The sequence below is a fragment of the Punica granatum genome, chromosome 1 (assembly GCF_007655135.1).
Source record: "Punica granatum isolate Tunisia-2019 chromosome 1, ASM765513v2, whole genome shotgun sequence".
In the NCBI taxonomy this organism is placed as follows: Eukaryota; Viridiplantae; Streptophyta; class Magnoliopsida; order Myrtales; family Lythraceae; genus Punica; species Punica granatum.
The window spans coordinates 10,141,927-10,169,805 of record NC_045127.1 but is presented as its reverse complement, the minus strand read 5'-3'; the positions used below and the strand labels follow the sequence as shown (position 1 = coordinate 10,169,805).

Genomic DNA, 27,879 nt, shown 5'->3' with positions numbered 1-27,879 from the left:
CGGACTCGAGCTTCTCAAGCACATCCTGGGTCGAGCAAATATCAAACCAACGTTTGTGGAACGAGTGTAATTCACGTTCACAAGAAGAAGATAATTACTATATTAGTGGTTAATATTTTTTTATTAAGAGATTAATATTTATTAATTAATTAATTAATTAATTAATTATCAATACGGTTTTATTATCATTCGACCCGAATGAAATGAGGAGAGGCTTCACCTCCATTAAGTAACAGAAACTGCAGACTCGAAGCTTTCCACTGTCATCTCATCTCCCCGTCGCCATTGCCATACGAAAGCAAGCAAGCTTAAGGCTTCTTCCTTCTCAGTTGCTTCGTCTTCTTCCTCACTTCTTCCATTCATCTGGAGGACGATGATGATGCTCAATCACCAGTCGCAGTCCCAGAGGACGGCTCTCGTTGGCCTTCTCGCCACCCTGCTGCCGTTCTTCTTCCCCAATCTCTTCTCCCCATTGAGCCGCTCCTTCCCTTCCATGTTCTCCGTACGTACCCTCTTCCACCTCCTCCATTCCTTTAATGCGATGAAGGGCTTCACCCGGGAACCTCGATCGCCCGACGCTTCATTGTTTGTTGGAATCTGCAGGAATGGAACGCCCCGAAGCCTATGCACTCGTCCCTGCTAGAGGCCGCTCTGCTGCGCCAAATTGTGAGTAGGTCCCCATCTCCCCTTCTCTTCATTTCTTTCCGTCTTTTCCGCTGCACAAATGCTGAAATTTCTGGATCTTCTTTTCTGGGTGGAATGATTTTCTCGTTGTTTCTGTGGATTCTTAGCCCTTCAGGCATCAGCTCGATCTCTGGTCTCCCTTGCCATCCCAAGGGTGGGAGCCTTGCCCCGACTTGCAGCCATCAACCCGTGAGTCCTGTTTTTGACTTTTGAGTTTTGGTTTCTTTCCTGTTCTTCCAATTCATCCAGTGACCCAGTCTTGCAATTTGATAATTGGGAGTCTCTTATCCTCTTGCAGCATTGCCCAAGAGTCAGGGTTACATTCAGGTCTTTCTCGATGGAGGTTTGAACCAGCAGAGGATGGGGGTAAGTGTAAAATGGAAAGCTTGGTTGAACATGTTCTCCTTTGTTCCCCCAAAAAAGAACTGTTTTTTCCTCAATAAACCGGCTCCAAATGTTCAAAGACTGCCCATCATGGTGCATTGAGTTCATTTTTCAACAAACTAGTGGAGCCTTCTTTTGCCAGCCGAGAATTATGTCTGATTGTTTGTCTTCTTTCTGTTTGGAGTTGAGGCTAGGATGCGGCCGCGGTCTATGATATTGATACTGGCTTTATTTCTTGGTAGATATGCGATGCAGTTGCTGTTGCTAAAATACTAAATTCGACCCTAGTGATCCCGCACCTTGAAGTCAACCCTGTCTGGCAAGACTCGAGGTAATGTGTTCCTGTAATGTACAATTTTGTACTGATGAATCCATGGATTGTATCTACCTTGGAAACTTGTCATTGATGGCAGTATTCAATTTCCTCCTGCAGTTCATTTGCTGATATATTTGATGTGGATCACTTCATCCAAGTCCTAAAAGATGAGGTCTCTATAGTGAGGGAGCTGCCCAGTGAGCTCTCTTGGAGCACGAGGGAGTACTATGCTACAGGAATTCGGGAGACAAGGATCAAGACAGCGCCGGTTCAGGCTTCAGCTGAATGGTACCTGGAAAATGTCTTGCCTGTATTGCAAAGGTTGGTTAATAATGGATGTGGGCTACTCATCAGCTCCCTTAAGTAGTCCCATGTGAAAAACATAACTGGTAAAGGGAATAAAGAAATGCCTGCGAGGAGCTTAAGAGATGAAATGAAAGGATTGCAGGACTATTACGGCAACAGAAACCAAAGAGGTGGTGTGATCCTGCAATGTCTGGATGGGTTTGGGAAATGAATGAAATTATTTGTCTAAAATAACCATTCCATGCATCTTTGGACAACCTAAGACTCTAAACTTTTTAATATCATCAATGCCATGAACTTTATGCTCAACTCTCGTCGTCTTCACTGAGAGAAAACTCAAAAAAGAACGAACTGATGCCTGAAGTGATCTTGCTCGTCTGTCAGCCACAAAAACTACATGCTTTCATCCACCAGTCGTTTTCACTGTCATAGCAGCTTGTAGATGCTGAAACTGTTATCATATTGCACTCCGGTTGTTAGAAACTTAGAAGTTTTGCCTTGGCATTCAAGTAGAGCTCTCCATATCCATATAGTTTTCTTCCTTGTGATCAATCAATTCCATTAGGGAGTTTTGAGACTTCAATTCCTTTCATGGATGCAGCTATGGTGTTGCAGCTATTTCTCCTTTCTCACACCGTTTGGCCTTTAACAAGCTGCCCATAAACCTCCAGCGCCTGCGCTGTAAAGTCAACTTTGAAGCATTGGCATTTGTCCCCCATATCAGGCAGTTGGCTGGGACCCTTGTGAATCGCCTCCGCTATCCACCAAGCCAAAGCCAAGAAACAGGGACCACGCATCTGAAGGAGGGACAAGAGGCTATTAGAAATCGGCTAGGGAGCAAGTTTGTTGTCCTGCATTTACGTTTTGACAAGGTATTATCCTCGTTGGCAGTCAATATCTTGTAGGAAGTCATATCGTACTACTATCATCTGCTATAGATATCATCCTCATTTGCAATTGAGTGCAAGCTATATGAAGAATCCCCCATTCCCGTCTTGTCTGAACTCACAAGGACCTACAATTCCCGTTTCAGTATGGGCCTTAAAAGTGCATTAATGTCCAAAATGCGTTCCCAAGTTGCTCTTCATGAGTGCACTGTTTCTCTTTTATCTGCTCAGTGGGCTCTGATGCTGACTAACTTTAAATCTTCTTCCTACAGGATATGGCTGCACATTCTGCCTGTGATTTTGGTGGAGGAAAGGCTCAAAAAATGGCACTTGCAAAATACCGTCAGGTCCTTTGGCAGGGAAGAGTAATGAACTCCCAATTCACTGATGAGGAGCTGAGATATCAAGGGCGCTGTCCCCTTACACCTGAAGAGATAGGCTTGTTGCTTGCGGCTTTGGGCTTCAGCAATACAACTCGCCTCTACCTCGCTTCGCATAAGGTTTTCATCTTTGTGTATTTCATTGCCTTTATTGGTTCAAAACAGCATGGTTGTTGTGAGTATGTATTAATTTTCCCCTCAGAAAACTGAAAATAATGGTGGACTGGTATCAGGTGTACGGTGGAGAAGCAAGGATCTCAACTCTGCGTAAATTGTTCCCTCTCATGGAAGACAAGAAGAGCCTCACATCTCCAGAGGAGCGGGCAAAGATCGAAGGGAAGGCTTCTCTATCATCAGCAGTCGACTATTACGTAAGCATGCAGAGCGACATCTTCATTTCCGCATCCCCTGGAAATATGCACAATGCACTGGTAAGAAGCCATCCCACATTTTATTTCCATCTATTGGCTATTTTTGCAGTAACCATGTACCATCTAGCAAGTTCTGTTAATTTTTTTGGTTTGATGCAATAATTTCAGGTGGGGCATCGAGCATTTTACAACTTGAAGACGATAAGACCGAGCATGGGGCTGCTGGGGAAGCTGTTCCTGAACAAGAGCATCGAGTGGTCGGAGTTTGAGGAAGCTATTCGGGCCGGGCACTGGAATAGACAGGGCACCATCAGATTGCGAAAGGAGACGCAATCCATTTATACATACCCAGCACCTGACTGCATGTGCCGGAGCTCATAAGTTCCTTAAACATTTTTAATCAGATTCTCTCTTGATTTGTTCTTCCGATTCTTTAGAAAATCTTTTCAGTGAGTGACAGTATCCTAATCTTAACAAAGTCTATCAAAACCGAAAAGGAAAGTAATTCCATGGACCTTTGATTATGAAATACACGGCGTGACATGTCGAATGCATTCAATGACTTGGTACATTTTTTCCTTCAATATTAGGAAGTGGAAATACCGACATCAGGCCCTCGATTACAATCAAGTAAATGATTATTTACACAAACTAGGAGCAGTGTAACGTTTGTAGAGAGGGCACAGCACCTTGCAGCTTTTAAAAAATGCAGCCGCATGCTATCGAAACTCAAGGAATAATCCCTGGGATATCCAAGGAAACACTAGAAGAGAGAGATGCGCTTTTAACTTGCTGGTGAAACTTGACCATCTTTCTTGACCTTACCACTGGGAGCCGGCCCACTTCCACTCCTCTGGGCAGTCAACTCCTTGGGCTCCACAGGAGCAGCAGGAGGAACTGTTTCTTCCTCGATCGGGAGTGTTCGCTTCGAGCCCTCCAGAGCAACACCCAGAACAATGTTCTCTTCCATAGGAGGCCTCTGTTTTGTCTCAGGCTTAGGATGAGGAGAATGGTTTTCGGCTTTTCCCCCACCTAATTCTGAGGAAGTTGCTAATGCTGCAGGCTCATCCGCCTTCTTACTATCCTTTGCCTGCTGTTGTGGCTCGGACTTTGCTTGGACAGAAGTTGGGGATCCCACATTCTGGCCCTTCTGATCCGAAGCTGATGTTGCCGTAGCCTTGACTCCAGGGGTGCCAGAACCTGATGGTGAAGCAACTTTTTCATCCTTCTTCAAGTCGGGGGCTGATGTGGGACTCGCGCTCACCTTGGACTCAGCTGTGGAGTTAGCTTCAACCTTGCCGTCTCTCTCTTCATTTGCACGAACATTACCAGTACGGGTTGAAGGTTTAGCTTTATCATCACTGTTGACTTTGTAGGCTGGTGGCTCGATCAGAAGGAAGGGACGATTTGCTGGTGGTCTAGAACGGGAGAAGACGCCATCAGCAAATGGCACATTCTCCAGGTCAGCATCGCTGTATATTTTCTGAACCGTGCGAATGGGAGTGGCAAGTCGGGCCCGGTGGTGGCTTATAACTCTGAGAAGATCCAGCAGTATTGCTTCCTGTTTCATGAACAATAAACAATTCAAACCCTCTAATATGAAGAATAAGAAAGCGAGAACATTACGGGTACTTGCATATAGTGAGATGCTAGACCATGTTCTTGCGAAGACATCATTAAGTGTGAGAACCTCAATCTTATGAACAGCTAAACTACTAAGCATAACTAAAGGAGGCTGCCTTAAGCAGAAACCGGGATCAAAGTGTGAAGATGGTCTCCTCTGCTATGTTTTCAGAATCTGTAACAATGAAATGGGAATCAAGATGGATTTGACGTCTTGAGAAATGCACTGCCAAACTACTCTAATAGACTGCCACAAGGAGGGTAAAGTCCTTTGCATGGAAGGTGCTTGATGAATTATAAGTATGTTAAAACTAGATTTGATCTCAGCATCTCCAAGGAAGATCCTACAGAGCTTGTACTGGAGAGCTAGAAAATCAGACTTCTTACCAAATCCTAATCCCGGCATTGCCGTAAAGATGCTATTGAGTACATAGCCATGCAGCAGTGATACATCTGTGAGCAAACACTTGAGTAGATAACTTGCTCTTACCTTGACGCAAAGGTACTCTTCAAAGTGAGATGTTTTCACAAAGCAGGAGACCAAAACCTGCAGAGTGGCCAGATGAATGAGATGGTCATCTAAGTTAGAGAAATACAGCAACCGATTTTAACAGAGAAGCGAGACCATTAAAGCTGTTCTTTTACTTCTCCCCATAAAAGAGATAAGATGGAAATTGCAGAATCAAAAGACAAGGCTCTAGATTGTGAAGAACCAACAATTCGTAAATTTGCAACATCACGATAGGCATTTAGTGACCATGTTGCAGCAGAATAAGACTTATTTTTATTTCCGAAACACTTTTCTTTACGTGTTAAGATCAGGAGAAGACCAACTTTACGAACATTAACAAAAAAAAGTCTAACAGGAGTTTAGGACAATAGTAGGTGATCCAAGAGAGTACATAAACCAATGCCATACAAATTAATCATTTGCACCATACAATATCATATCGTAAAAGTATGGTTCTAAGTTTATTTCCTCACCGCCTCCAAAATAATGGATGTCTTCCTTACGTACTATTTGCCTACGTTTGACGGTCGGGTTAGCGATAGGGTTAGGGATGGGATGAGCTAGGATTTAAAATCCCATGAGATTACAATATTCTAATCAAATTGTTTAGGTTTAGGATTAGGATATTCTAGTTAAATGACTAACATATCCCTTACCTATCAAAAAAAGACTTAACATATCCCTTAAAATAAGTATCTGAAATATTAAAATATAAAAATTAAAATTGTAACAAAAAAAATTAAAAAAAGGTAGAAGAAGGAAGAGGGGCGGCAATGGCCAAACTCCGGCACAGTCGCCAGCGACATCGCCTAGGGCAGTGGTGGCCGGTGTTGAGCTGCCACAGCCCTAGATCCTTTCTTAGGTGGATCGGGGTTGCGGTGACCCGATTACGGCCACCACAGCCCCGACTAATCACAGACGTCACTGTCGCTCTCAATCAAGGCTGTGGTGGTCGGAATCGAGCCACCACCGCCCCAGGCGAGGTCATCGGCAACTCCTGGGTATGCCGGCAACCTTGCCAGGGTGGTGGTGGCCAGAGTTTGACCACTGCCACCCTTCCCAATGTTTTGGCCTCAAACCCTTCAAAAATAAAAAAAGAAAACTGTTGTAGCAATTTTGAGAAATTTGATGTTAGGACGGGGGCATTTTTGTCTTTTGATATAAATATTAATCCCAGTCCCCCCTTATCCCACCCCCTACATGGGATTAGTCTCTTAATGATTATATACCACCTTATCCCTATCATATCCACACCAAATGCAGGATAAGGATTTTGAAATCCTAATCCCAATCCATATCCCGACAGTCAAACAAGCTTTAGTATTAACAAATTATCATATAGAGACAAGTAATTGAGGGTCTCCAACATGCTCTATCGGAAAATTGTAACATGTAAGTTAAGGCTGGAGAAAACATAGCAAATAATCTAGGGCTGAACAGGATCAAAAAAGAGAATCTTTTCCCTTTTTTTCTTACAGTTGATTCGTAAAGATTATGCTTCAGGTTAAGTGGCAAATGAAATTTAGCAACGGTATATTTACCATGAGAGCCTGATTTTCTGGATCGATAGTCTCCAAAAATACTCGTCTATGTAACCGTTGCTGCTCCACCTGAGGATTCTTGGCCAAGACCTTGCGCATATCAGCTACAATACTCTGGAACAGAAAATAATATGACAATATCAGGAGAAAGAACAAGCTAGAAAACTAGATCAAGGAAGCAACAGGAGCATGACCCTCTTACATTAATCTTATTGACATCCAGATGACTGACAGCAAGGTAGTTCTTGATACGCCAGTGGGTCTTCTGGCTGAGATTTCTCACCACACTTACGGTGAACTTGTGGTTTGGGATGTGCACTGCTTCACGATCGTCGCCTCTGATTATAGTTGGAGACCACCAACCCACATGCTGGAGTGATTCATTGTTAGTCAGTTACTGATAGTCAGTTGTTCTCTGTAAGCAGTACAATAGCAGCATAGGTTTGCAGGAACTTGGACTCAAACCTCAACAGTGCCAGAGACTTCATAGCCTTCTATTTTTGTCTGGATCCACTCATTCACAACAAATGGTCTTGTTGCATGAATCATAATACTTGATAGGAAGTTCGTGAATATCTGAATCAATAAGCGAATACAAATCAATTTTTAAGAAAATCCAGCAAGTCAGGAACTACCAGGAAGAACTAATGTACGATGGAAATTAATGAATGTTGGAGGCAGCTAAATGAAGACACCAACAAGAGCAATTCTCAATAATAAATTAAAATTGAACGGGAAATGCACCTCACGGCCAGCAAGAGTGAGCAATACGGTACCAAGACCTCCAGCAGTCAGCCACTTCTGTGTTGAGAAACCCAACAATTCCATGAATAATGAGACAGCAGCAACCCAAACTGCTGAATAAATAGCTTTTCCAGCAAAACTGAATCCCATCTGCACAGAACAAAATCTCTCTTTAGAAATGCCTGCTGATTGAAATCTTTAGGTACCTTCCACTCCCAATAAATTAAATGGCAACTTGAACTGTGCTAAGTACTAGTCTCCCCATTGCCTACATATTGAGCTCTGACCCATGAGGCAGTTACCAGCTGCTGAAGTAGGGAAGGATATTAATAAGCCTCAGTTAATATAAGCAACATAATCTTACATTTCTGGTGTCACTTGCTTCATTTGCCTCCACAAAGAATTTCTGTGCTTGTTGAATCAGGCTGAGAAAAATAAAAGCCTCATCAATTCACATCCCCAACAGGATGCCAAACTTACAAAGAGGAGGTAACTAGAAGTATCCGTGCTAATTCTCAATTCAAATCAATACAAATTATATCATAAAGCCTTCAGCGGTTCCAATGGGAAAAGAAAAAACTGTCTAGTAGTCTCTAGATAGTCAGATGAGAAAAGAAAATTGAAAAGAAGTAATTTTTTTAGATAGGGCTAGTGTCATGCATAATTGGCAGTCATAGATCCTGGGAACTTCACATGGTTTAGACACGGTAACCGCTATTATCTTTATCTTTTTTTTTCGGTAAGTAACTATTATCTTTATCTTATCAGTTAAGCAAACAGATAATTTCTCGATTAATGCTTCTGCAAAAAACAAGTGTAGGCAAGACTATCCCTCTTCTCTAATTGGGGAAATATTATCAGTGATGGCTTGAAGGTAAAGTTAAATCCATTCACCAAGGGCTCTACTGTAAAGCATGCCCACCTTGATAAGCAATATGCAAATGCCAGCACAGTAGATAAAGATCGTGCAAAATTAAGAAGACGTTGCTTAACAGCTTGACTTGCTTCAGTTGGTAGTACTACTGGATCCAACGCTCTGAGGTAGAGTAAGTTGCAGTTAGTATAAACAGATAATCATTGATATACAGGTCAACATTGAAATAATAAAAGTACTCTCTAGCAGATTTGCACCTGCAAATGAGTGTTACACCAGTCCATATGAGCAAAGGCTGTATATATGAGGTCATAATATAGTGTGTACTACTCTTCTTCCAACTACTGTCAGGCCTCTACAAAACAATCACCAAAGGAGAAATTAGATGCTGAAAAAGATTAAATCACTATTTAAAGAAGATGTCAGAATAAGTGTTTACATTAAGGAAGATCACTCTAACAAGACGGATCAGAGGAGCAAGGCCCCATGCAGCAAATGCAACAACACCAGCTGCAGGGAGCAACTTCAGTGCTAGAGGGCTTCCAGACAAAGCATCATATGACCTGCATACAGATATGGTGATAATATACAGTGCACTCATTATTACCAATAGCTCATTGAGGTGTAGCATAAAGAGTCCTAAGTATCAGTGTAAAACCTGATCAAACAAAAAGACTTTCTCAACATTAAAATGAAGTGCAGAATGCAGATGACAGATGTAAAGACGAATACTTGCCTTTTCAGGGCAAAGCTGGCAGCCTTTAAAACAGGGACCTCCTTTCCACCACCTGGTGGCAGAAAAGATCGGCAGACAAAAATATTCCGTCTAGAAGACGTGGGGCATATTGGTCCACGTCCAGTACTCAAAAGACGAAGATTCCAAGCATCGCGTCGCTGTAGATGCCACATACACCAGAGTTCAAGATTCTACTGACGGTGAATATACAAAGCTTTAAAAAACTGAAATTGCATTTGGGCATCATAATCATCTAAGCCTGATCCACAAACTCCTATTTATGCAAATATGTGTGCACATGCATCTAGTGGGTCACGTGTTTATCCAAAAGAATCAAGTGCCAAAAAAATTAAGAACACATTCTTATAGAAAAAGAAGCCTAAAACACATGGAGAATGTAGATTACAAGAAATGTATGCCATCTAGACGAGAGATATTAGTATTTCATAGTCATACCAAATCATGTGATGGAAGATTGATCCGCACTAAACGTATTTGACTGTTCCGGGCAATGCTCTGCACAACATTAAAGCACAGAAAGAAAGATTTAGCCAAGAAATTGCATAGATGCAAATAAACAGACTTCTATATGCCAAACACACTTGCATATGCCAACTTATGGAGCCACTTGTCCATCCCCCGCATACATGCACAGGGAACATAGAGACGTGCAAACTTTCACACTGAACACGAGGATATGGAAGGGAGAGGGGAGAGATATTAGGATGTTGTAGCCGGTGGTCACTCACATTGCTTTGGTAAATGCATCTTGGTTCAAAGCAGATTCCCCGTTCAGGGGACAGCCGCAGGCAACTAGCATGGGCCATTGTGGTTAATGGAGAAGGAGCCACAGGGATGGCAGTTGCCGATACAGTTGTACCCTTTTCTTTTATAACTCAAAGTGCATGTCCTCGGAGAAAAATACCCGTCAAGCTGGATTACCAAGAAAAAGAAAAAATTTAAGCACCTGCAAGAATTTCAAAGAATCAATATATAGACAGGAAAAGAAACCAATAATACTTAGTCATACTTTCAGGAACTTCAGCAACGAATTCTTTCCGTCTCTTAACTGTTCATAACTATGACAAAGCAGATACGGTCCTAGTGCTCGAAATGACCTGGCATAAATTTGGAGCTGAAGTTACAGTCTCTGATTCAAGCACTTGCTAAGGCCATCTGACCGACACTAGCTATAACTGCACAGCTCATTGTCTCAAAGGATGCAATTTTGTCCCCAAAAATTTTTTTAAAAAAAGAAGAAGAATTATAAGCATGAGTTGTAATTTCTGGTTTTATATAAGTTCGTGATTATGTAATTATCGACAGTACTGTGATAATATGAAAGGAAATTTAACAAGACCAGTCCATGCTTCCAACCAAAACATTCAACGCCTGGTTTGCAGCATAGGTGTCTTCAGATGCACTCTAAAGAGTTCAAAACGTTTTATCATTTCACTCAAATTCCAGAAATGTAGATGTTAAGGAAAGCTAAAAGTGTCTTTTTCCCACCACAACTCCCAATTTATTGGACAAGCCACGGAACCAAAAGGCATAAATTGGGGAATATTGATAATTGATTAGTAAAAACCCCGCAGATTCATAGAAACATGAAGCATAGTACGAGTCAAAAACCTAGGTTCCCAAATTGCCAACATCTGGCCACCGTCGACCTCAGAGCAAGTTCCAGGCGCGGACATAACTAAGCAATTAGAACAAAACAAAGCTCGTGAAACGGAAAAAGAGCTTCAATTCACCACAACAGACCGATCATTTGGAGCTCCAATTCTCACGGCCAGCGAGACAACAATCAGACAAGAGAAGCAGCGATTTTTATCATGAACCAAGCGGCAAAACCTCCACCGGTCGCCGGAAGAGCTGAAGGGGAAGGAAAGGAGAGGTCACGTTACCTGACGAAGCGAAGGGAGGGAGAGGATTCCGAGAATGCATTCCCCTGCGAGGACTTCTATGGAGGAAGGAGAGGAAGGACAGAAGCTCTGATTTTTGCAAGGAAGGCGATGGGAAAGACGGAAGGAACCGAACAGCGCTAACGTGCGCGGGGTGCGGTGCCGTGTCCCGATGCTGACGTGGACCAATGGCATTGCGCAGTTATGGATGTTTACCGGTGGAAGGAATATATTGAAATAGGGGGAGGGGCATTTATGAAATTAGGGTGAAGTATTTATGTGGCGGATAGACAAAGGGGAAGAGAGGAAAAGTCGTCCAAGACTTTTGAAAAAAAATAAAAAATAAAAACAAAGAAATGGTCCCTTTTTACTTTTCTTTTTCTTTTTCTTTCTCTTTTTTTTTTTGGCAATGAAATGAAATTCTATAGTTTCCGCTTCGCATGAAATTCTTTTGGGATTTGCCTTAAAATTCTATTAGCGTGTCCTAATCTATCTTCATGGTCGAGCATACGATATCGAGAATTATACGATATACTCGGCACTTATTTTTACTTTTTATTGTGTTACGTGTACTATTGTTGACTCGATAAGAAAATATCAGAATCTAAATTTTGGGGATGAGAATATAAATTAGAACTACAAAAAAAGATAAACAACAAAGGAGCCAGTAATACTTGGAAACTTATTTTCTTCAAAACCATATATCACATAATTTCTTTTAGTGTAAATATAGTCATCGATTTTCAAAAATGGTTGTACAAGGATTTCTGTATTTTTTTATTATATTTTTTGATAAGATCATGAGACTTTTATTATATTTTTAATTGTAAAAATTTTAAAATAACTTTTAGAAAACCCTGACATAATCGATGAGTATAGAGAGACGATAAAAGTATCACCTGCAACACCTATTCCCGTTAAAGGCTCGTCGACGACATCAGAGGGTGCATAAAAGATAATCAAACGGTGAACTTGACAACATTTGATTTTGTATAACTTCGATCTAGTTGAATTGAAACAAATAGTTTCTACCTTTTATCATACGAATTGTTCATGAGATCATAATGATAGTTGAGTCAACATGGGATTGCCATAAAGTATTGATCCATCCATTATGATGGCCTCATAAACTGTTAGGGGGTGTTTGGTTGGATGTAAAGTTGGAATTTTATACGAAAAGCATCAACTTTTCATCGTGTTTTAAAATGTTTGGTCGTAAAAGTAATCATTGGAATTACATTCTCGAATTAAAACCTTACAATTGTAGTCGGTAAAAATTTTATATTTGAAACATGCGGAATTCTCACAATACAACAAAATTAAAATTGTACGACTCATATCTAATTTATATAAAAATAATATATTATATCATTATTCACATTCTTAACAATTCAATATATTTATCAAACATAACAATCTCATATTTTAACTAATAATTTGAATAAAATAGTTCTATTGTTAAATTTTAACAATATGGAACCTTTCATAGCAATCACAATGGAAATATAGAGATTGATTTGAAAGGGGAGACTTTTTTTCATGAGTGGCCGATCTTTTGTCCGTATAAATTGGAGAAGATAGAAGATAGAAGACCCAATTAATAAGGCCATGTGTGCGGCGTGCTAAAATCCACCTCGTCTTATTATCGGGGGAGTGGACCCACCTCCATTCATAACCCCGATTGGAATTTTGCGGGGGATGCACAGTGAACACTGGCCCATCTCAGAGTCCTATAGTTCCTTCTCCCTTATCTCACAATGTATCGTGCACAAGAAACAACTTTAGCTGCACAAAATATCCGTAACTGCCTTAATAGATGATCTTCTGCAGCCACCTTAGCGGAGGTTTCTCCCCTGGAATAATTAATCGTTTTATTTTTTTTTTAAATAAAATTTGATTAAAGTTTATATCTTCTTGAACATATTTTCATTAAAAAATTTTAATTGTTTTCAGACAAGATTATAATGCCTTGCAAAATTTATATCTTTGTATTAAACAAGAATTGGAGCTTCCTATGACTATTAAAATGAAGGTCTTATGAAGATGGTGAGGGCATGTATGCACAAATAGTAGGATTTTTTTCTCTTAAAGACTATTTATAGATTTATAGATGAGTCTTTGACTTTCAAAATTAAAACGACCTTTGCAATTCTATGAGTATTGTGGCACGATTTTTTTCTATGAGTATTTGATTAGAGTTTATATCTTCTAAATCATATTTTGATTAAAAAAATTTCATTGTTTTCATACATGATGATAGTGCCTTGCAAAATTTATATTTTTGTACTAAACAAAAATTGGAGCTCCCTACGACTTTTAAAATAAGAACTTTTTGTTTTGGTCTTATGAAGATGGCGAGGGCATGTATGCACAAATAGTAAGATTATTTTCTCTTAAAGACTATTTATAGATTTATAGGTGAGTCTTCGACTTTTAAAATTAAAACGACCTTTGTAGTTTTATAAGTATTGTGGCATGATTTTTTTTCTATGAGTATTTGATTAATTGATAAAAAAAATTTAATTGTTTTCATACAAGATGATAGTGCCTTGCAAAATTTAAATTTTTGTACTAAACAAAAATTGGAGCTCCCTACGACTTTTAAAATAAGAGCCTTTTGTTTTGGTCTTATGAAGATGGTGAGGGCATGTATGCACAAATAGTAGGATTTTTTTTTCTCTTAAAGACTATTTATGCATTTATATATGAGCCTTCAACTTTCAAAACTAAAACGACCTTTGTAGTTCTATAAGTATTGTGGCACGATTTTTTTTCTATTAGTATTTGATTAATTGATTAAAAACTTTTAATTGTTTTCATACAAGATGATAGTGCCTTGCAAAATTTAAATTTTTGTACTAAACAAAAATTGGAGCTCCCTACGACTTTTAAAATAAGAGCTTTTTGTTTTGGTCTTATGAAGATGGTGAGGGCATGTATGCACCAATAGTAGGGTTTTTTTTTCTCTTAAAGACTATTTATAGATTTATAGATGAGCCTTCAACTTTCAAAACTAAAACGACCTTTGTAGCTCTATGAGTATTGTGGCACGGTTTTTTTTCTATGAGTATTTGATTAAAGTTTATATCTTCTTTATCATATTTTGATTAAAAAAATTTCATTGTTTTCATACAAGATGATAGTGCCTTGCAAAATTTATATTTTTGTAGTAAACAAAAATTGGAGCTTCCTACGACTTTTAAAATAAGAGGTTTTTGTTTTGGTCTTATGAAGATGGTGAGGGCATGTATGCACAAATAGTAAGATTATTTTCTCTTAAAGACTATAGTATTTATAGATTTATAGATGAGTTTTCGACTTTCAAAACTAAAACAACCTTTGTAGTTCTATAAGTATTGTGGCACGATTTTTTTCTATGAGTATTTGATTAATTTATTAAATTTTTTTAATTGTTTTCATACAAGATGATAGTGCCTTGCAAAATTTAAATTTTTGTACTAAACAAAAATTGGAGCTCCCTACGACTTTTAAAATAAGAGCCTTTTGTTTTGGTCTTATGAAGATGGTGAGGGCATGTATGCACAAATAGTAGGATTTTTTTTTCTCTTAAAGACTATTTATACATTTATATATGAGCCTTCAACTTTCAAAACTAAAACGACCTTTGTAGTTCTATAAGTATTGTGGCACGATTTTTTTCTATGAGTATTTGATTAATTGATTAAATTTTTTTAATTGTTTTCATACAAGATGATAGTGCCTTGCAAAATTTAAATTTTTGTACTAAACAAAAATTGGAGCTCCCTACGACTTTTAAAATAAGAGCTTTTTGTTTTGGTCTTATGAAGATGGTAAGGGCATGTATGCACAAATAGTAGGATTTTTTTCTCTTAAAGACTATTTATATATTTATAGATGAGCCTTCAATTTTCAAAACTAAAACGACCTTTGCAGTTCTATGAGTATTGTGGCACGATTTTTTTCTATGAGTATTTGATTAAAGTTTATATCTTCTTAATCATATTTTGATTAAAAAAATTTCATTGTTTTCATACATGACGATAGTGCCTTGCAAAATTTAAATTTTTGTACTAAACAAAAATTGGAGCTTCCTACGACTTTTAAAATAAGAGGTTTTTGTTTTGGTCTTATGAAGATGGTGAGGGCATGTATGCACAAATAGTAAGATTATTTTCTCTTAAAGACTATAGTATTTATAGATTTATAGATGAGTTTTCGACTTTCAAAACTAAAACAACCTTTGTAGTTCTATAAGTATTGTGGCACGATTTTTTTCTATGAGTATTTGATTAATTTATTAAATTTTTTTAATTGTTTTCATACAAGATGATAGTGCCTTGCAAAATTTAAATTTTTGTACTAAACAAAAATTGGAGCTCCCTACGACTTTTAAAATAAGAGCTTTTTGTTTTGGTCTTATGAAGATGGTGAGGGCATGTATGCACCAATAGTAGGATTTTTTTCTATTAAAGACTATTTATATATTTATAGACGAGCCTTCAACTTTCAAAACTAAAACGACCTTTACAGTTCTATGAGTATTGTGGCACGGTTTTTTTTTCTATGAGTATTTGATTAAAGTTTATATCTTCTTTATCATATTTTGATTAAAAAAATTTCATTGTTTTCATACAAGATGATAGTGCCTTGCAAAATTTATATTTTTGTACTAAACAAAAATTGAAGCTTCCTACGATTTTTAAGGTAAGAGCCTTTTGTTTTGATCTTATGAAGATGGTGAGGGCGTGTATGCACAAATAGTAAGAGTTTTTTCTCTTAAAGACTATTTATAGATTTATAGATGAGTTTTCGACTTTCAAAACTAAAACGATTTTTGCAATTCTATAAGTATTGTGGCACTATTTTTTCTATGAGTATTTGATTAAAGTTTATATCTTCTTAATCATATTTTGATTAAAATTTTTTCATTGTTTTCATATAAGATGATAGTGCCTCGCAAAATTTATATTTTTGTATCAAACAAAAATTGGAGCTTCCTACGACTTTTAAAATAAGAGCTTTTTGTTTTGGTCTTATGAAGATGGTGAGGGCATGTATGCACAAATAGTAAGATTTTTTTTTCTCTTAAAGACTATTTATAGATTTATAGATGAGTCTTCGACTTTCAAAACTAAAATGACCTTTGTAGTTCTATAAGTATTGTGGCACGATTTTTTTCTATGAGTATTTGATTAATTGATTAAAAATTTTTAATTGTTTTCATACAAGATGATAGTGCCTTGCAAAATTTAAATTTTTGTACTTAACAAAAATTGGAGCTTCCTACGACTTTTAAAATAAGAGGTTTTTGTTTTGGTCTTATGAAGATGGTGAGGGCATGTATGCACCAATAGTAGGATTTTTTTCTCTTAAAGACTATTTATATATTTACAGATGAGCCTTCAACTTTCAAAACTAAAACGACCTTTGCAGTTCTATGAGTATTGTGGCACGGTTTTTTTTCTATGAGTATTTGATTAAAGTTTATATCTTCTTTATCATATTTTGATTAAAAAATTTTCATTGTTTTCATACAAGATGATAGTGCCTTGCAAAATTTATATTTTTGTACTAAACAAAAATTGGAGCTTCCTACGACTTTTAAGATAAGAGCCTTTTGTTTTGATCTTATGAAGATGGTGAGGGCGTGTATGCACAAATAGTAAGATTTTTTTCTCTTAAAGACTATTTATAGATTTATAGATGAGTCTTCGACTTTCAAAACTAAAACGATTTTTGCAATTCTATAAGTATTGTGGCACGATTTTTTCTATGAGTATTTGATTAGAGTTTATATGTTTTTAATCATATTTTGATTAAAATTTTTTCATTGTTTTCATAGAAGATGAGAGTGCCTTGCAAAAATTATATTTTTGTATTAAACAAAAATTGGAGCTTCCTATGACTTTTAAAATAAGAGCTTTTTGTTTTGGTTTTATGAAGATGATGAGGGCATGTATGCATAAATAATAAGATTTTTTTTCTCTTAAAGACTATTTATAGATTTATAGTTGAGTCTTCGACTTTCAAAACTAAAACGATCTTTGCAGTTCTATGAGTATTGTGGCATGATAATGAGACAACATTTGTCGTGTTGTGATTTGTGAGAATTTTAAAAGCCGCTCGACGACGGACTATCTCTGTCCTACGTGGCATCATCCGAGGCATTGCTTCGGCTTTTATAATTCTATATAGATTGTTATTCCGAGGTTAAAAAAATTATGCTAATGAATATAATAGAGGGAAAAAATAAATAGATACAAAAAATGACACATGACAACAATTAAATTTGGAATCTCTTAAATCTGGATCAGAGCATGTGCTAATAGTTTGTACAACTTGTAGCTGAAATAAAATATTTTTTCCGATGTGTACCTTGATATCCGAAAAAATTCAACGTGCCACAATTAATCCAGTTCAAGCTAGTTCAGTACAGTGAGGAGTAAATCTTTCCCAGCATGAAGTTTCTCCATTCACAATACTTGAATCCAAGACCTTGATTAGTGAGAATAATCGTCGAACTGTTGGAAGCAACCCATCTTGGTTGTTGAAATAAAATATTTTCATTTTTGATTTCTTTGTAAATAATTTGTGGAGAAATTTTTTCTCAAACTTTTTTTTTATGGAAATAATTCATATTCGGTCATTTGGCTTAAACAAATGGCCCGTGATAAAGTGCCTCAGCTAGAAGAATGTCTTCAAAAACAAGAGAAATTCTATTGTTCTTGACATGAACGATTCACGAGACTGTTTCTAGCCATTCAATTAACTTGAGATAATTCCAGCCCAGGTGCTAATCTGACGAGTAGCATGTCGCCATCAACCATTGATGATATAAGTGGTAGAATTTCGCCTAAGACAGATTTACGATTTTCGGCATGGTAGATATACATTGGACTGCTTATGTGAAGAGAGGAATAGAGAGATTAGGGAACTTAGTGCCGGGGGGAAATCAATTTTGATCAATCATTTTCCGCTCCGACATATGCATACGACCAGAGATGGATCGAGAGGAGGACTGAGGAGGCAAGTCGCCAATCGCCCCGTTAAAATACCGATTCATACAAAAGTGTGTCTGTGTCTATATATACTCTCTTAATTTCAAAGAAATTTCTCATGAAATTTCTCATACTTTGGGTCCCTAATTTCACCAATTTATTTAACTATTCAATCCTTCAAGGGTCTCGCCCCTCCTACTCAGAATTCCGGGTCCATCTTTGTTTTGTTCCTGCTCTCCCTTTTCCATCTTTTTCAAAGATAATTATTTTTTTCAGTGTGTATTATAATATCCAAAAGGCCATCGGACCTTGACTAATCCAGTTTAAGTCAAATTGACTAGAAATTATTATTTTTTTAAAAAGTAATTTTCCGAGAGCCCCAACGAGCCCCAGTTTTCATGCCACCGGGACTCATAAACCCTAGGGTTAAGTTCCCTGAGCTCATAAACCCAACCCTAGGATTCGTGGACCTCAATCGGACGTGCCTAATAATTTTTTCTCTCTCCATGAATCCAAGGCTCCTAGGTCCATCCAATTGAGGCTTGGGACCACAGGATCGAGTTAGTGAGCATAACGGGGAGTTGGGGTTAGCGAACCCCAAGTGACTCGAGGAGCCACTCGGGCTTTTTACGTGGATTAGCATTTAAAATCTATTCAATCACGAAAAAAATACGTTGCTTTTATGTTATTGGATATCTAATTATATTATATAAATATATATTTCGGGTGAAATATCATATATATTTTAACCTACTATATTATTGTACTTGAAGCAGCACACATTTATCTGGTAAAATGTTCTCCAGAGGAAAATCAATTATGGGAAGTAAATGGATTGACAATCAAATCAAAATTGGTTAGGCATTGTTTGTTCCTTGAATTACAATCCAACTATATCCAAATCAACTATATTCTTCTCGGAATTTAATAATATAATAATTAATATTTATTTTTTTCATTTAATAATACTTTTTCACTCACACTTTTTTTTAACAGTTACTTCTATTTAATAATATTTTTTCACTTGTACTTTTTCATAGCCATTTTTAAAATTAAATTTTCCATATACTTTCATATCTATATATACACACACATATATATTCTCATACATCAATATATTTGTCGACATTTACGATCATTGTGTAAAATCAAATTGAGTTGGATTAGTTATCCAACTCGAAAACCAAACGCAGGCTTAAAGTAACAAAAGAAGGGTGTAAAATTGTAAAAAACAAAAAAATATTGGGCCATGGCCCAATCCGGTTTTCGATTTGATTTGAATTCGTTTTGGAGCGCTTTTCAACGTCTCCTCCCGATCTCTCCCATTTTGAAAATCCCCCACTCTCTCTCCCCCCCATCTCTCTCCTTCTCTGTCTGCAAATCTCTTCAATCTTCTCTAGGGTTATCAGAGATGGAGAACTCCAATGGAGCAGCACCGCACGACAGGGACTCATCTCAGTGTGTCCGGGTCGCGGTCAACATTCGTCCCCTTATCACTCCCGAACTTCTCAATGGCTGCACAGATTGCATCACCGTCATCCCCGGGGAGCCTCAGGTGCCTCCGCTACTTCCTCATCAGGATCTATCCTTCATGATTTTCTGAGCTGCCGGTTCATTTCCGTGGTTTGATTTCACTGTTTTCGAGCTTCTCGAAGCCTAAATTGAGATTTTTGTGCAATTCGGATGACCAAACATCTCTGAGCTGCTGATTTATTTTCTGTGCTCCAGTTTTACTGTTCTGAAGCTGTTGCATTGGCCCATTTCTGGTTTTTCTGCTCGAATTCGATGTTCATGTTGCTGATTCGATGTTGCATAACTGAATAGGTGCAAATCGGGTCGCATGTATTTACCTATGACTATGTATATGGAAACAAAGGATCACCCTCGTCATCTATCTTTGATGACTGCGTCGCTCCGCTCGTGGAAGCTCTCTTCCATGGCTACAATGCAACTGTTCTTGCTTACGGCCAGGTATGTTTGCTTCCTATTCTTTGCTGTCCTGATTGAGCAGTTCGATCTCAATGTATCTATGTGTGAGTTCCAATCGAATGGCTGACATCAAGTTTCACGTATTTCTTAAAGACGGGTTCGGGAAAAACATACACTATGGGGACCAACTACAATGGAGAAGAGAGTAGCGGCAGAATTATACCCAAGGTGATGGAGATGATTTTTCGCCATGTTGAGACCATGAAAGATTCTACGGAGTTCTTGATACGTGTATCCTTTATTGAGGTAATCATATTTGTAATATTGGTGGTGTTGGTATATGATTTATGCACCGTCTTGAATCTTGATATGATGCTTCTAAGCATTATTTTCGTGACAGATTTTCAAGGAAGAAGTTTTTGACCTTCTCGATTCCAGTTCGTCCATCTCTAAGGGCGAGGGCATGTCCTCCGCCAAGACTGTAGGAGCTGCAAGAGTTCCCATCCAAATAAGAGAAACAGTGATGGGAGGCATAACCTTGGCAGGTGTGACTGAGGCTGAAGTGAGGTCAAAGGAAGAAATGTCATCTTATCTACTGCGGGGCTCACTATCTCGTGCCACCGGGAGCACAAATATGAATAGCCAATCAAGGTCTTGATTCTAAGAGTTATAATTAATCTTGATTGTATATTTTTTATTTTCTAGGTTCTTGAGATCTAAACTCTTTTTCTTAAAAGAAAAACATTATTGATGTTGCTCTTCTCTGATGGTCTGAACCCACGATGAATCAGCTTTCAGTCACTTTTCAAAATTCTACTTCAAAAGCTTCTTCCCTGTGATCTTTAACTTTTTACTTTTTAAAAATAATTTAACCTTTTTCAGCCGTTCGCATGCCATATTCACCATTACGGTGGAGCAAAAGAAAAATCTGGGAGAAAGCCATAACGATGTTGGTGATGACATCTTGTGCTCGAAACTTCATTTGGTTGATCTTGCCGGATCTGAAAGAGCAAAACGAACAGGAGCAGATGGAATGCGCCTTAAAGAAGGTAAGACATTGCTCTTGATGTTAGAATAGTAGTAGATGTCATTGCTAATTACTATAAGGAGTTGCTTAGCCTGGTAGAAATTATAATTTTATAATATACTTTTAGTACTTGATTATAGAATAACTTTGTTTTGCTCTGTTTTCATCATAGAGTGTTGCTTATTTCTGCCGGAAGTTCTAACTAAAAGCTGTTAGATAGCTTGCTTGTTGCATTATGTCTTAGTTTAATGAATATTCCTATAGAGCAATATATTGACAATTCAAGAGCAATCAATTTTCTAACAGGAAAATCTCATAAAAGTGGTTCTTTGATGTAGGTATCCATATTAACAAAGGATTATTGGCTCTTGGCAACGTAATTAGTGCCTTGGGTGATGACAGGAAACGCAAAGAAGGAGCCCACATTCCATATCGGGACAGCAAGTTAACACGGTTATTACAGGCATGTGTGAGGCAATCATGTTGCTTAGTCTTCTGTGCTCAGACAACCACATATTTCTATTCTAATCTGCCCCTAGAATTGGAGCCACACAAATTGAAACCTCAGCATGTCTTTCTCGATGCACCTTGAATCTAGTATCTGCCCATATAATAAGGTCGTCCAATAGTCTGCAAGTAAAAGATGGGGATGAAAACCATAGTAGAAAATTACTAGCAAACAATGAAGGCTGCTTTACTATCCCATGAAAGCAGTAGATAGCAATATAGATTTCCTGGCATAGGATCTCGTAAATTAGAATTTTGTTGCCAGGAAATAATAGTAAATAGCGAGTCTTCCGTGACTCTTCTTTTGCTTATACCTTTGGTAAATTAGCTGGCAATGATGAAGTTCTAGTTCAGTATTTATAGCTTGAGAGACTGATGATTCTACTTGAATCGCTAGGATTCCCTTGGAGGAAACAGCAAGACTGTGATGATAGGTAAGAAATAGATGGCATTATAATTGATTAAAGCTGCAATCTATACTTCTTCCTACTCTCTGTCTTAACTTTCTTGTATTATACTACTTTCAGCATGTGTTAGTCCTGCTGACACAAATGCAGAGGAGACTCTTAACACCCTCAAATATGCAAATCGTGCACGAAATATTCAGAACAAAGCCATTGTGAGTTTCTTCCCTTCGCTTGAAAATTCTATCTTAGGTTCAAGTTTACTATATTTTGTTTTCTTGTACTTTTTATGTTTTGATAGGTCAATCGCGATCCAATGGCTGATCAATTGCAAAGAATGCGGAGCCAAATCGAGCAATTGCAGGCTGAACTTTTGTTCTATCGTGGTGACACTAATGCCCCATTTGAAGAACTCCAGGTATGATGATGTGTAGGAACACTTTTATTGTGACTTTTTTTATGGTATGTGCAAGGTCCTTAACACGTGTTTCTTTTTGTAGCTTTTGAAACACAAAATTTCCTTGCTTGAAGCAAGTAATGTGGAGCTACAAAAGGAGTTACAAGAGCGTCAAGTGTCTTGTGAACATCTAATGCAACGTGCTATTGATGCTCAGGTATCTCACTAGATTAGTTTATTTTGGGGGGATAAATCAAAGCAATATCTCAAAATCTTTTTCTTTTCTTATTACTGCGAAGACTATTGTAGCCATGATGAGTTCACGTCCTTGAATTTGTTAGGTTGAAAAGGATAAGCTGATAATGCAAATTGAATCAGCTCGAAATGGAAAATCTTGGGATGAAATTGAGATCCATTCAGAAAAGGTCCGTACTGCTCCGAGTCTCTGTTATAGTTAATCGGATGTTCTTTTTGGAAGTTGCCTAATTTATTTCTGAAATATATTACAGGAATATGATTTGATAAAGAATTATGTATCAAAAATCCAAGAGCTAGAAGGGGAATTACTTCGCTTGCAAAATTTGCATCATTCAAAGCACCGTGTCACTGAGTGGACCGACTCAGAAGATGATGGGCTAAATGTCAAGAATGAATCTTTCACATGCTTGAATGAGAAACAAAAAAGCGACGAGGCAGCGAGACGACTGCAAGATGAGATTCACAGAATAAAAAGTCAAAAGGTGCCAAGCTTTTTGGTAGAATTATTACCCTACATATGTGTATAGTGTGCAATTATTTTATGCTATTCTTTATCATTTGGCAATAATAGGTTCAATTACAACACAAGATCAAGCAAGAATCTGAGAGCTTCAGAGCATGGAAGGCAGCACGAGAAAAGGAAGTTCTTCAGGTACATCTTTTAGGTTTAGGTTCAGTTCTTAAATGGATTTATGACAAAGTAAATTAGCTTGATATTGCTGAAGAGAGAAGTTTATTGATGAAAGCATCAAAGATCCTAAGCATCAAAGATCCAGGAATGAGGAAATAAAAAACGATACTTTCTGAAGAATACCAAGTCTAAAGAATACTAATTTATCCCCACCTGCATAATAACTGTCCTTTTAGTTTAAATTATGTGATCTTATTTCTGAAAGCAATCCATTGGTATCTCCTTCGAAAGATCTATTGTCAATCCTTCAAGATTAGTATCTTCATAGTTAGCATATTTATTTCTCATATGCACTCTTGCACTACTAAGAAATCCAGTATTTTCGAGGGAATTTTCTGAGGGAATTTCGAGGGAGCGGATCCCTTGACTAAATACTTGTCTAAAGGTTCTTTTTTCCTTTATTGCTTCGAAAAACTTGATTTTGCTGTGTATTAGAGGAAGCATCTTTATCGATATGCTATGCTTTTGATTTGACAGTTGAAGAAAGAGGGAAGGAGGAACGAGTATGAGATGCATAAGTTGTTGGCTCTGAATCAGAGACAAAAAATGGTAAAAATGTTCTCTTTCTGGTTTTGATTCTGCTGATCTATATTTTCTTAGAAGGTCTATCCTTCTCAGCCTTTTTTTCTTATTCCTTACACTACATTTCTTGATAGGTTCTCCAAAGAAAAACAGAAGAGGCCTCCATGGCTACAAAAAGGCTTAAGGAGCTGTTGGAATCTCGGAAAGCTTCCTCTCGTGAAACTGGTGGTTCTGGTCCTGGACTTCAGGTAACCATTGGAACGAAATTTGAATCTATTTCTTAGCTGTAATTAGGAAAAACAAATCAAAATGAATATTTTTATTGTCTCTAAGGGAACCAAATAGTAGAACTGACAGTCATCTACATTCAGAAATTTTCAGTGGAGGTCTCAACTTCTTCATGACATATCCTTTCCTTTTATTTGTTTTACTGGAAGGCCCTCATGCAGGCCATTGAGCATGAGCTGGAAGTTACAGTTCGGGTACATGAAGTGCGTTCGGCATATGAGCGTCAAATGGAAGAGTGAGTCCTGCAAAGCTACTTTTAATTGAGAGCTTCACCTAGAGATAATGGTTAACATGCTTTCTGCTACATTGCTAATTTTTGGAGATTTATCAAAGGTCTATCGACAAGCTGTGCCTTGGAAGAAGAATTCTTGGATAAAATCAAAAGAGACTTCAAAAAAAAAAAATTGTAATGACTTGGTTTGTAAATCGGGAAAAAGTAAAATTTCCAATTTCCATGCTAGTCTAATCATGGTGGAGTATAAGAACCTTGTCTCTCAGGTTATTTTTATGGAGTAATACAAATATGCACTCTTTCCAAATGAATCGTACAAAGTAAGCTTTTCGTATATTATTTATTGGCTTATGTTATTGTAAAACTAATATGAGATTCATGTGATCGATCAGGAGAGCTAGAATGGGAAGGGAGATTGCTAGACTGAAGGAGGAAGTGGAGATGCAAAAGCAAGTAATCATGAGGTACGGTATTCACCATTTACTTTTCTACTTAGGTTGTCTAAATTTTCTAATTTTTCAGAAGATTTATGTGATTCTGAAACTCTCTTGATGATTTTTTTTTAAAAAAAAGAAACAGCAATTATCCTCAAGGAATGTCGCCTGGCGCTAGAAATTCAAGGATTTTTGCCCTTGAAAATATGCTCTCCACATCGTCTAGTGCATTGGTTTCCATGGCATCTCAACTATCTGAGGCCGAGGAACGCGAAAGAGGCTTTAGTGGCAGGGGACGATGGAACCAAGTCCGTTCCCTTGCAGAGGCAAAAAGTCTCATGAATCATCTGTTCAATATGGCATCTTCCTCAAGGTAGTAAAATTGAGTTTGCTATTTTCTTTATCCTAAAGCCTGTCCACCAGATTCTTTAAATTGCTCGCCTAAATAGGAACTGTGATATGTCAATTGATGCAGAAACTTGTTGGATGATTATTTGACTATCAATTATTTCATTCTTCTATCTGTAAAGGTGCCAATTGCGAGATAGAGAAGTTGATTGTAGAGAAAAGGATGCAGAAATACAAGACTTGAAGGAAAAGGTTGTCAAACTGACCTCTATCATTAGACAAATGGAAATGCAAAAGGCTGAACTTGTTCAACAGGTGAAATCACAGGTTAGTGAGTTTGACCAAAGGGTTTATATATAGATACATGCAAATCTATTTATGATTGCATCTTTTTTAATATGTTTGAGGATTGCCGTGTTTGAATACTAAGCCCATGAATCCATATTAGAGTAAATAGTGGATTTGCAGAAAAAGAAGAAAGAAAACATGTATTCCCCACAAATGGAGATAAGCATGCTCAAGATTTCTTCTTTTGCAGAAAAATGTCGCTCTAAACCTGCTCTAATAAAATGATACCTAATGTTTTTCTTAACTTGAATTTTGCCTGTCTATGTTTGCAGCAGAACATGCTTTTGATGAAGCATTTACAGGACAAAGCTGCTGATTCTGGAGGCTCTGACACGTCCTCGGGAGGCCACAACTATGGCTTACGGAAGCAGGTGAGCATGCATTGCTTCTCCGGTGGTTTGATTTTCAAATGGGCCAAGTTGTGTTAAAGAGTGTGACACTTTTTTCCACCCCCCTTTTGCTGGGGCTAACTTGCTGGTTATTGCCTAACCTTGAAGCAGGAGCCCAGAAACTCTGTCTTTGTGCTCGAGGACATGGATACGTCGGAATCAGAAGCTTCCGACTGTGACATTCCTGACGATGATGATGACTGCGATTGGGGGGCAAAGTGCTGCTCTTGCAGTAAACAGTCTCGCTGCAAGACCTCGAAATGCGAGTGTAGGAGCACCAGCACCATTTGTGGAGCTGGCTGTGGATGTCTCCCAACACTTTGCAGCAACCGGGAAACAGCTGCTGTTGATGCTCCAGAAACAACTGATCAGAATAAGGAAGATAACTCCGAGAAATCCTCTGAGCTCGTCTCTGAGGGTGCTGCTCTGCTTCAGAGTGCCTTTGGAGAGAAGCTGGCAGCTCTGAATGAAGATGGTGACAATGGCTCGAAGAGGAAGGCTTTGTCTGATATTGGGAATAGACAGGTAAGGCCCACTCTTTCTTTTTGGAGTTTTTAGTAGATAAAAGATGGGGTAACATTAAACAATTCGGTGGATTGGTGTGTTTGATTTCAAAATAATTTTTAATTTTACTCTATTTTTTTTTAATTTAATAATATAATAATTATTTTTTTAAATTTTTTAATCATTCAATTTAATTTTTAATATTAAATTCTCTTAACTATTTATTACTTTTTTTTTCATAATTCAACAATATAATCATTACTTTCTCTCAATTATTTATTACTTTTTTCATATTTCAACAATATAATTATTACTTTTTTCATAATTTAATAATACAATCATTACTTTATTTCAATTATTCATTACTTTTTTGTAATTTTTCTCATAATTCAACAACACAGTCATTACAAATCAATTAAAATCAAAACTCAACTCCACTCAATTCTAAAATCAAAGACAAAAAGATTCGATGAAGGTTGTGGTGACATGTCTAACTTTTACTCTTTCATATCGTGTTTAATATGAAAATCTGAGACCATGTGTCCATCGAGATGCTTGAAACTTCCCCCCAGATTCACATGACTTCTAGGTGAAACTGTTAATTTAGTATGTAATTTGAATGGGTCAGTTGTTTAGTGATATCCATTTTTTCTATATGTGCAGGTCACGCCCAATGCCCCGAAGCCTAATCAGAGGAAGAAGTGGGGCAAAGCAGTTGTGCAGCTCGTCCCTGTCGCTCCCCCAGCTGCATCTCAACTCGAAACCACCGCCGCCGCAGCTGTGAAAAAGCCTGAGGAGTTCACCATTGAAGGGGACTTGCCTCTGAAGCTACCGAGAGCTATGCGCACGCCAGCCGCAAACAGTGGAAGCAGCAGCCCTCTCAGAGAGAAGAACTCTGACCCTTCCAATGGGCCGACCCACAGCAAGGAGAATGCTCCACATGCTCCGAGGAGCCCCCCTCGGCGGGTCCCGACTTCCGACGAGAAGGAGAACCTCAGTCAATGAAGTCTGAACATTCTACGCTCAGCTTCCACATTCATGTACTGGTATCAATCAGCCAAGGAATCATTGATCAGTTCTCTGCTGATATGCCTATCTCCAAAGTGTTTGAACAACTTCAATGTTATATCCCCCTGTAGTTTGTTGATTGTGCTGCCTAACAAACTTTTGTTGAGAAACAAAAGTACTTGTCCTGTTCCGACTTCCTGTCGAAATCGGTGACTTCGGTTCTGCTCATTGTATTGTAAATTTGATAGAGCAGGAAAGTGGGCATTGACGAGCCTACTTCCTGCTGCTTCTGATTTCATGATTTACGAATCATTCCAGTCAATTAAAAATGTGGTGCTAAACTTGTTACAGT

At 37.9% G+C, this 27,879-nt stretch overlaps 3 protein-coding genes across 10 annotated transcripts; 2 read left to right on the top strand and 1 right to left on the bottom strand.

Moving 5' to 3' along the window:
* Positions 1 to 206: 206 nt before the first annotated feature.
* Positions 207 to 3,857, top strand: LOC116187900 (O-fucosyltransferase 31). The gene is made up of 10 exons (XM_031516911.1): positions 207 to 502; positions 604 to 666; positions 792 to 873; positions 983 to 1,050; positions 1,311 to 1,399; positions 1,502 to 1,705; positions 2,292 to 2,562; positions 2,850 to 3,077; positions 3,191 to 3,388; positions 3,497 to 3,857. The coding sequence occupies exons 1-10, from the start codon at positions 374 to 376 to the stop codon at positions 3,707 to 3,709; spliced, it is 1,545 nt and encodes a 514-aa protein (XP_031372771.1). The 5' UTR covers positions 207 to 373; the 3' UTR covers positions 3,710 to 3,857.
* Positions 3,850 to 11,420, bottom strand: LOC116187883 (mechanosensitive ion channel protein 3, chloroplastic-like). Of its 3 annotated transcripts, XM_031516898.1 has the most exons (15): positions 11,265 to 11,378; positions 10,388 to 10,475; positions 10,107 to 10,290; positions 9,814 to 9,873; positions 9,358 to 9,515; positions 9,061 to 9,184; positions 8,879 to 8,976; positions 8,670 to 8,783; positions 8,112 to 8,172; positions 7,748 to 7,897; positions 7,469 to 7,579; positions 7,206 to 7,373; positions 7,004 to 7,117; positions 5,442 to 5,498; positions 3,850 to 4,889 (listed from the first exon to the last, which is right to left on the bottom strand). In XM_031516898.1, exons 3-15 carry the CDS (start codon positions 10,182 to 10,184, stop codon positions 4,113 to 4,115), a joined length of 2,070 nt encoding a protein of 689 aa, XP_031372758.1. In that variant the 5' UTR covers positions 10,185 to 10,290; positions 10,388 to 10,475; positions 11,265 to 11,378; the 3' UTR covers positions 3,850 to 4,112. The 3 variants fall into 3 exon arrangements, with proteins under 3 accessions (XP_031372758.1, XP_031372742.1, XP_031372751.1); XM_031516882.1 differs by lacking the exon at positions 10,388 to 10,475 and having other exon boundaries at positions 10,107 to 10,324; positions 11,265 to 11,420; XM_031516891.1 differs by lacking the exon at positions 10,388 to 10,475 and having other exon boundaries at positions 11,265 to 11,416.
* An 8,130-nt stretch (positions 11,421 to 19,550) lies between these two features.
* Positions 19,551 to 27,877, top strand: LOC116192721 (kinesin-like protein KIN-4C). 6 transcript variants are annotated; one of them, XM_031521345.1, is made up of 22 exons: positions 19,551 to 19,796; positions 20,066 to 20,212; positions 20,324 to 20,476; positions 20,571 to 20,821; positions 21,053 to 21,219; positions 21,536 to 21,660; positions 22,102 to 22,138; positions 22,232 to 22,323; positions 22,410 to 22,526; positions 22,609 to 22,722; positions 22,847 to 22,930; positions 23,015 to 23,245; positions 23,335 to 23,415; positions 23,932 to 24,003; positions 24,111 to 24,224; positions 24,414 to 24,499; positions 24,889 to 24,960; positions 25,076 to 25,303; positions 25,461 to 25,605; positions 25,902 to 25,997; positions 26,127 to 26,540; positions 27,183 to 27,877. In XM_031521345.1, exons 1-22 carry the CDS (start codon positions 19,653 to 19,655, stop codon positions 27,522 to 27,524), a joined length of 3,312 nt encoding a protein of 1,103 aa, XP_031377205.1. In that variant the 5' UTR covers positions 19,551 to 19,652; the 3' UTR covers positions 27,525 to 27,877. The 6 variants fall into 6 exon arrangements, with proteins under 6 accessions (XP_031377205.1, XP_031377204.1, XP_031377203.1 ...); XM_031521344.1 differs by having other exon boundaries at positions 25,899 to 25,997; positions 26,124 to 26,540; XM_031521343.1 differs by having other exon boundaries at positions 25,070 to 25,303.
* Positions 27,878 to 27,879: the final 2 nt, after the last annotated feature.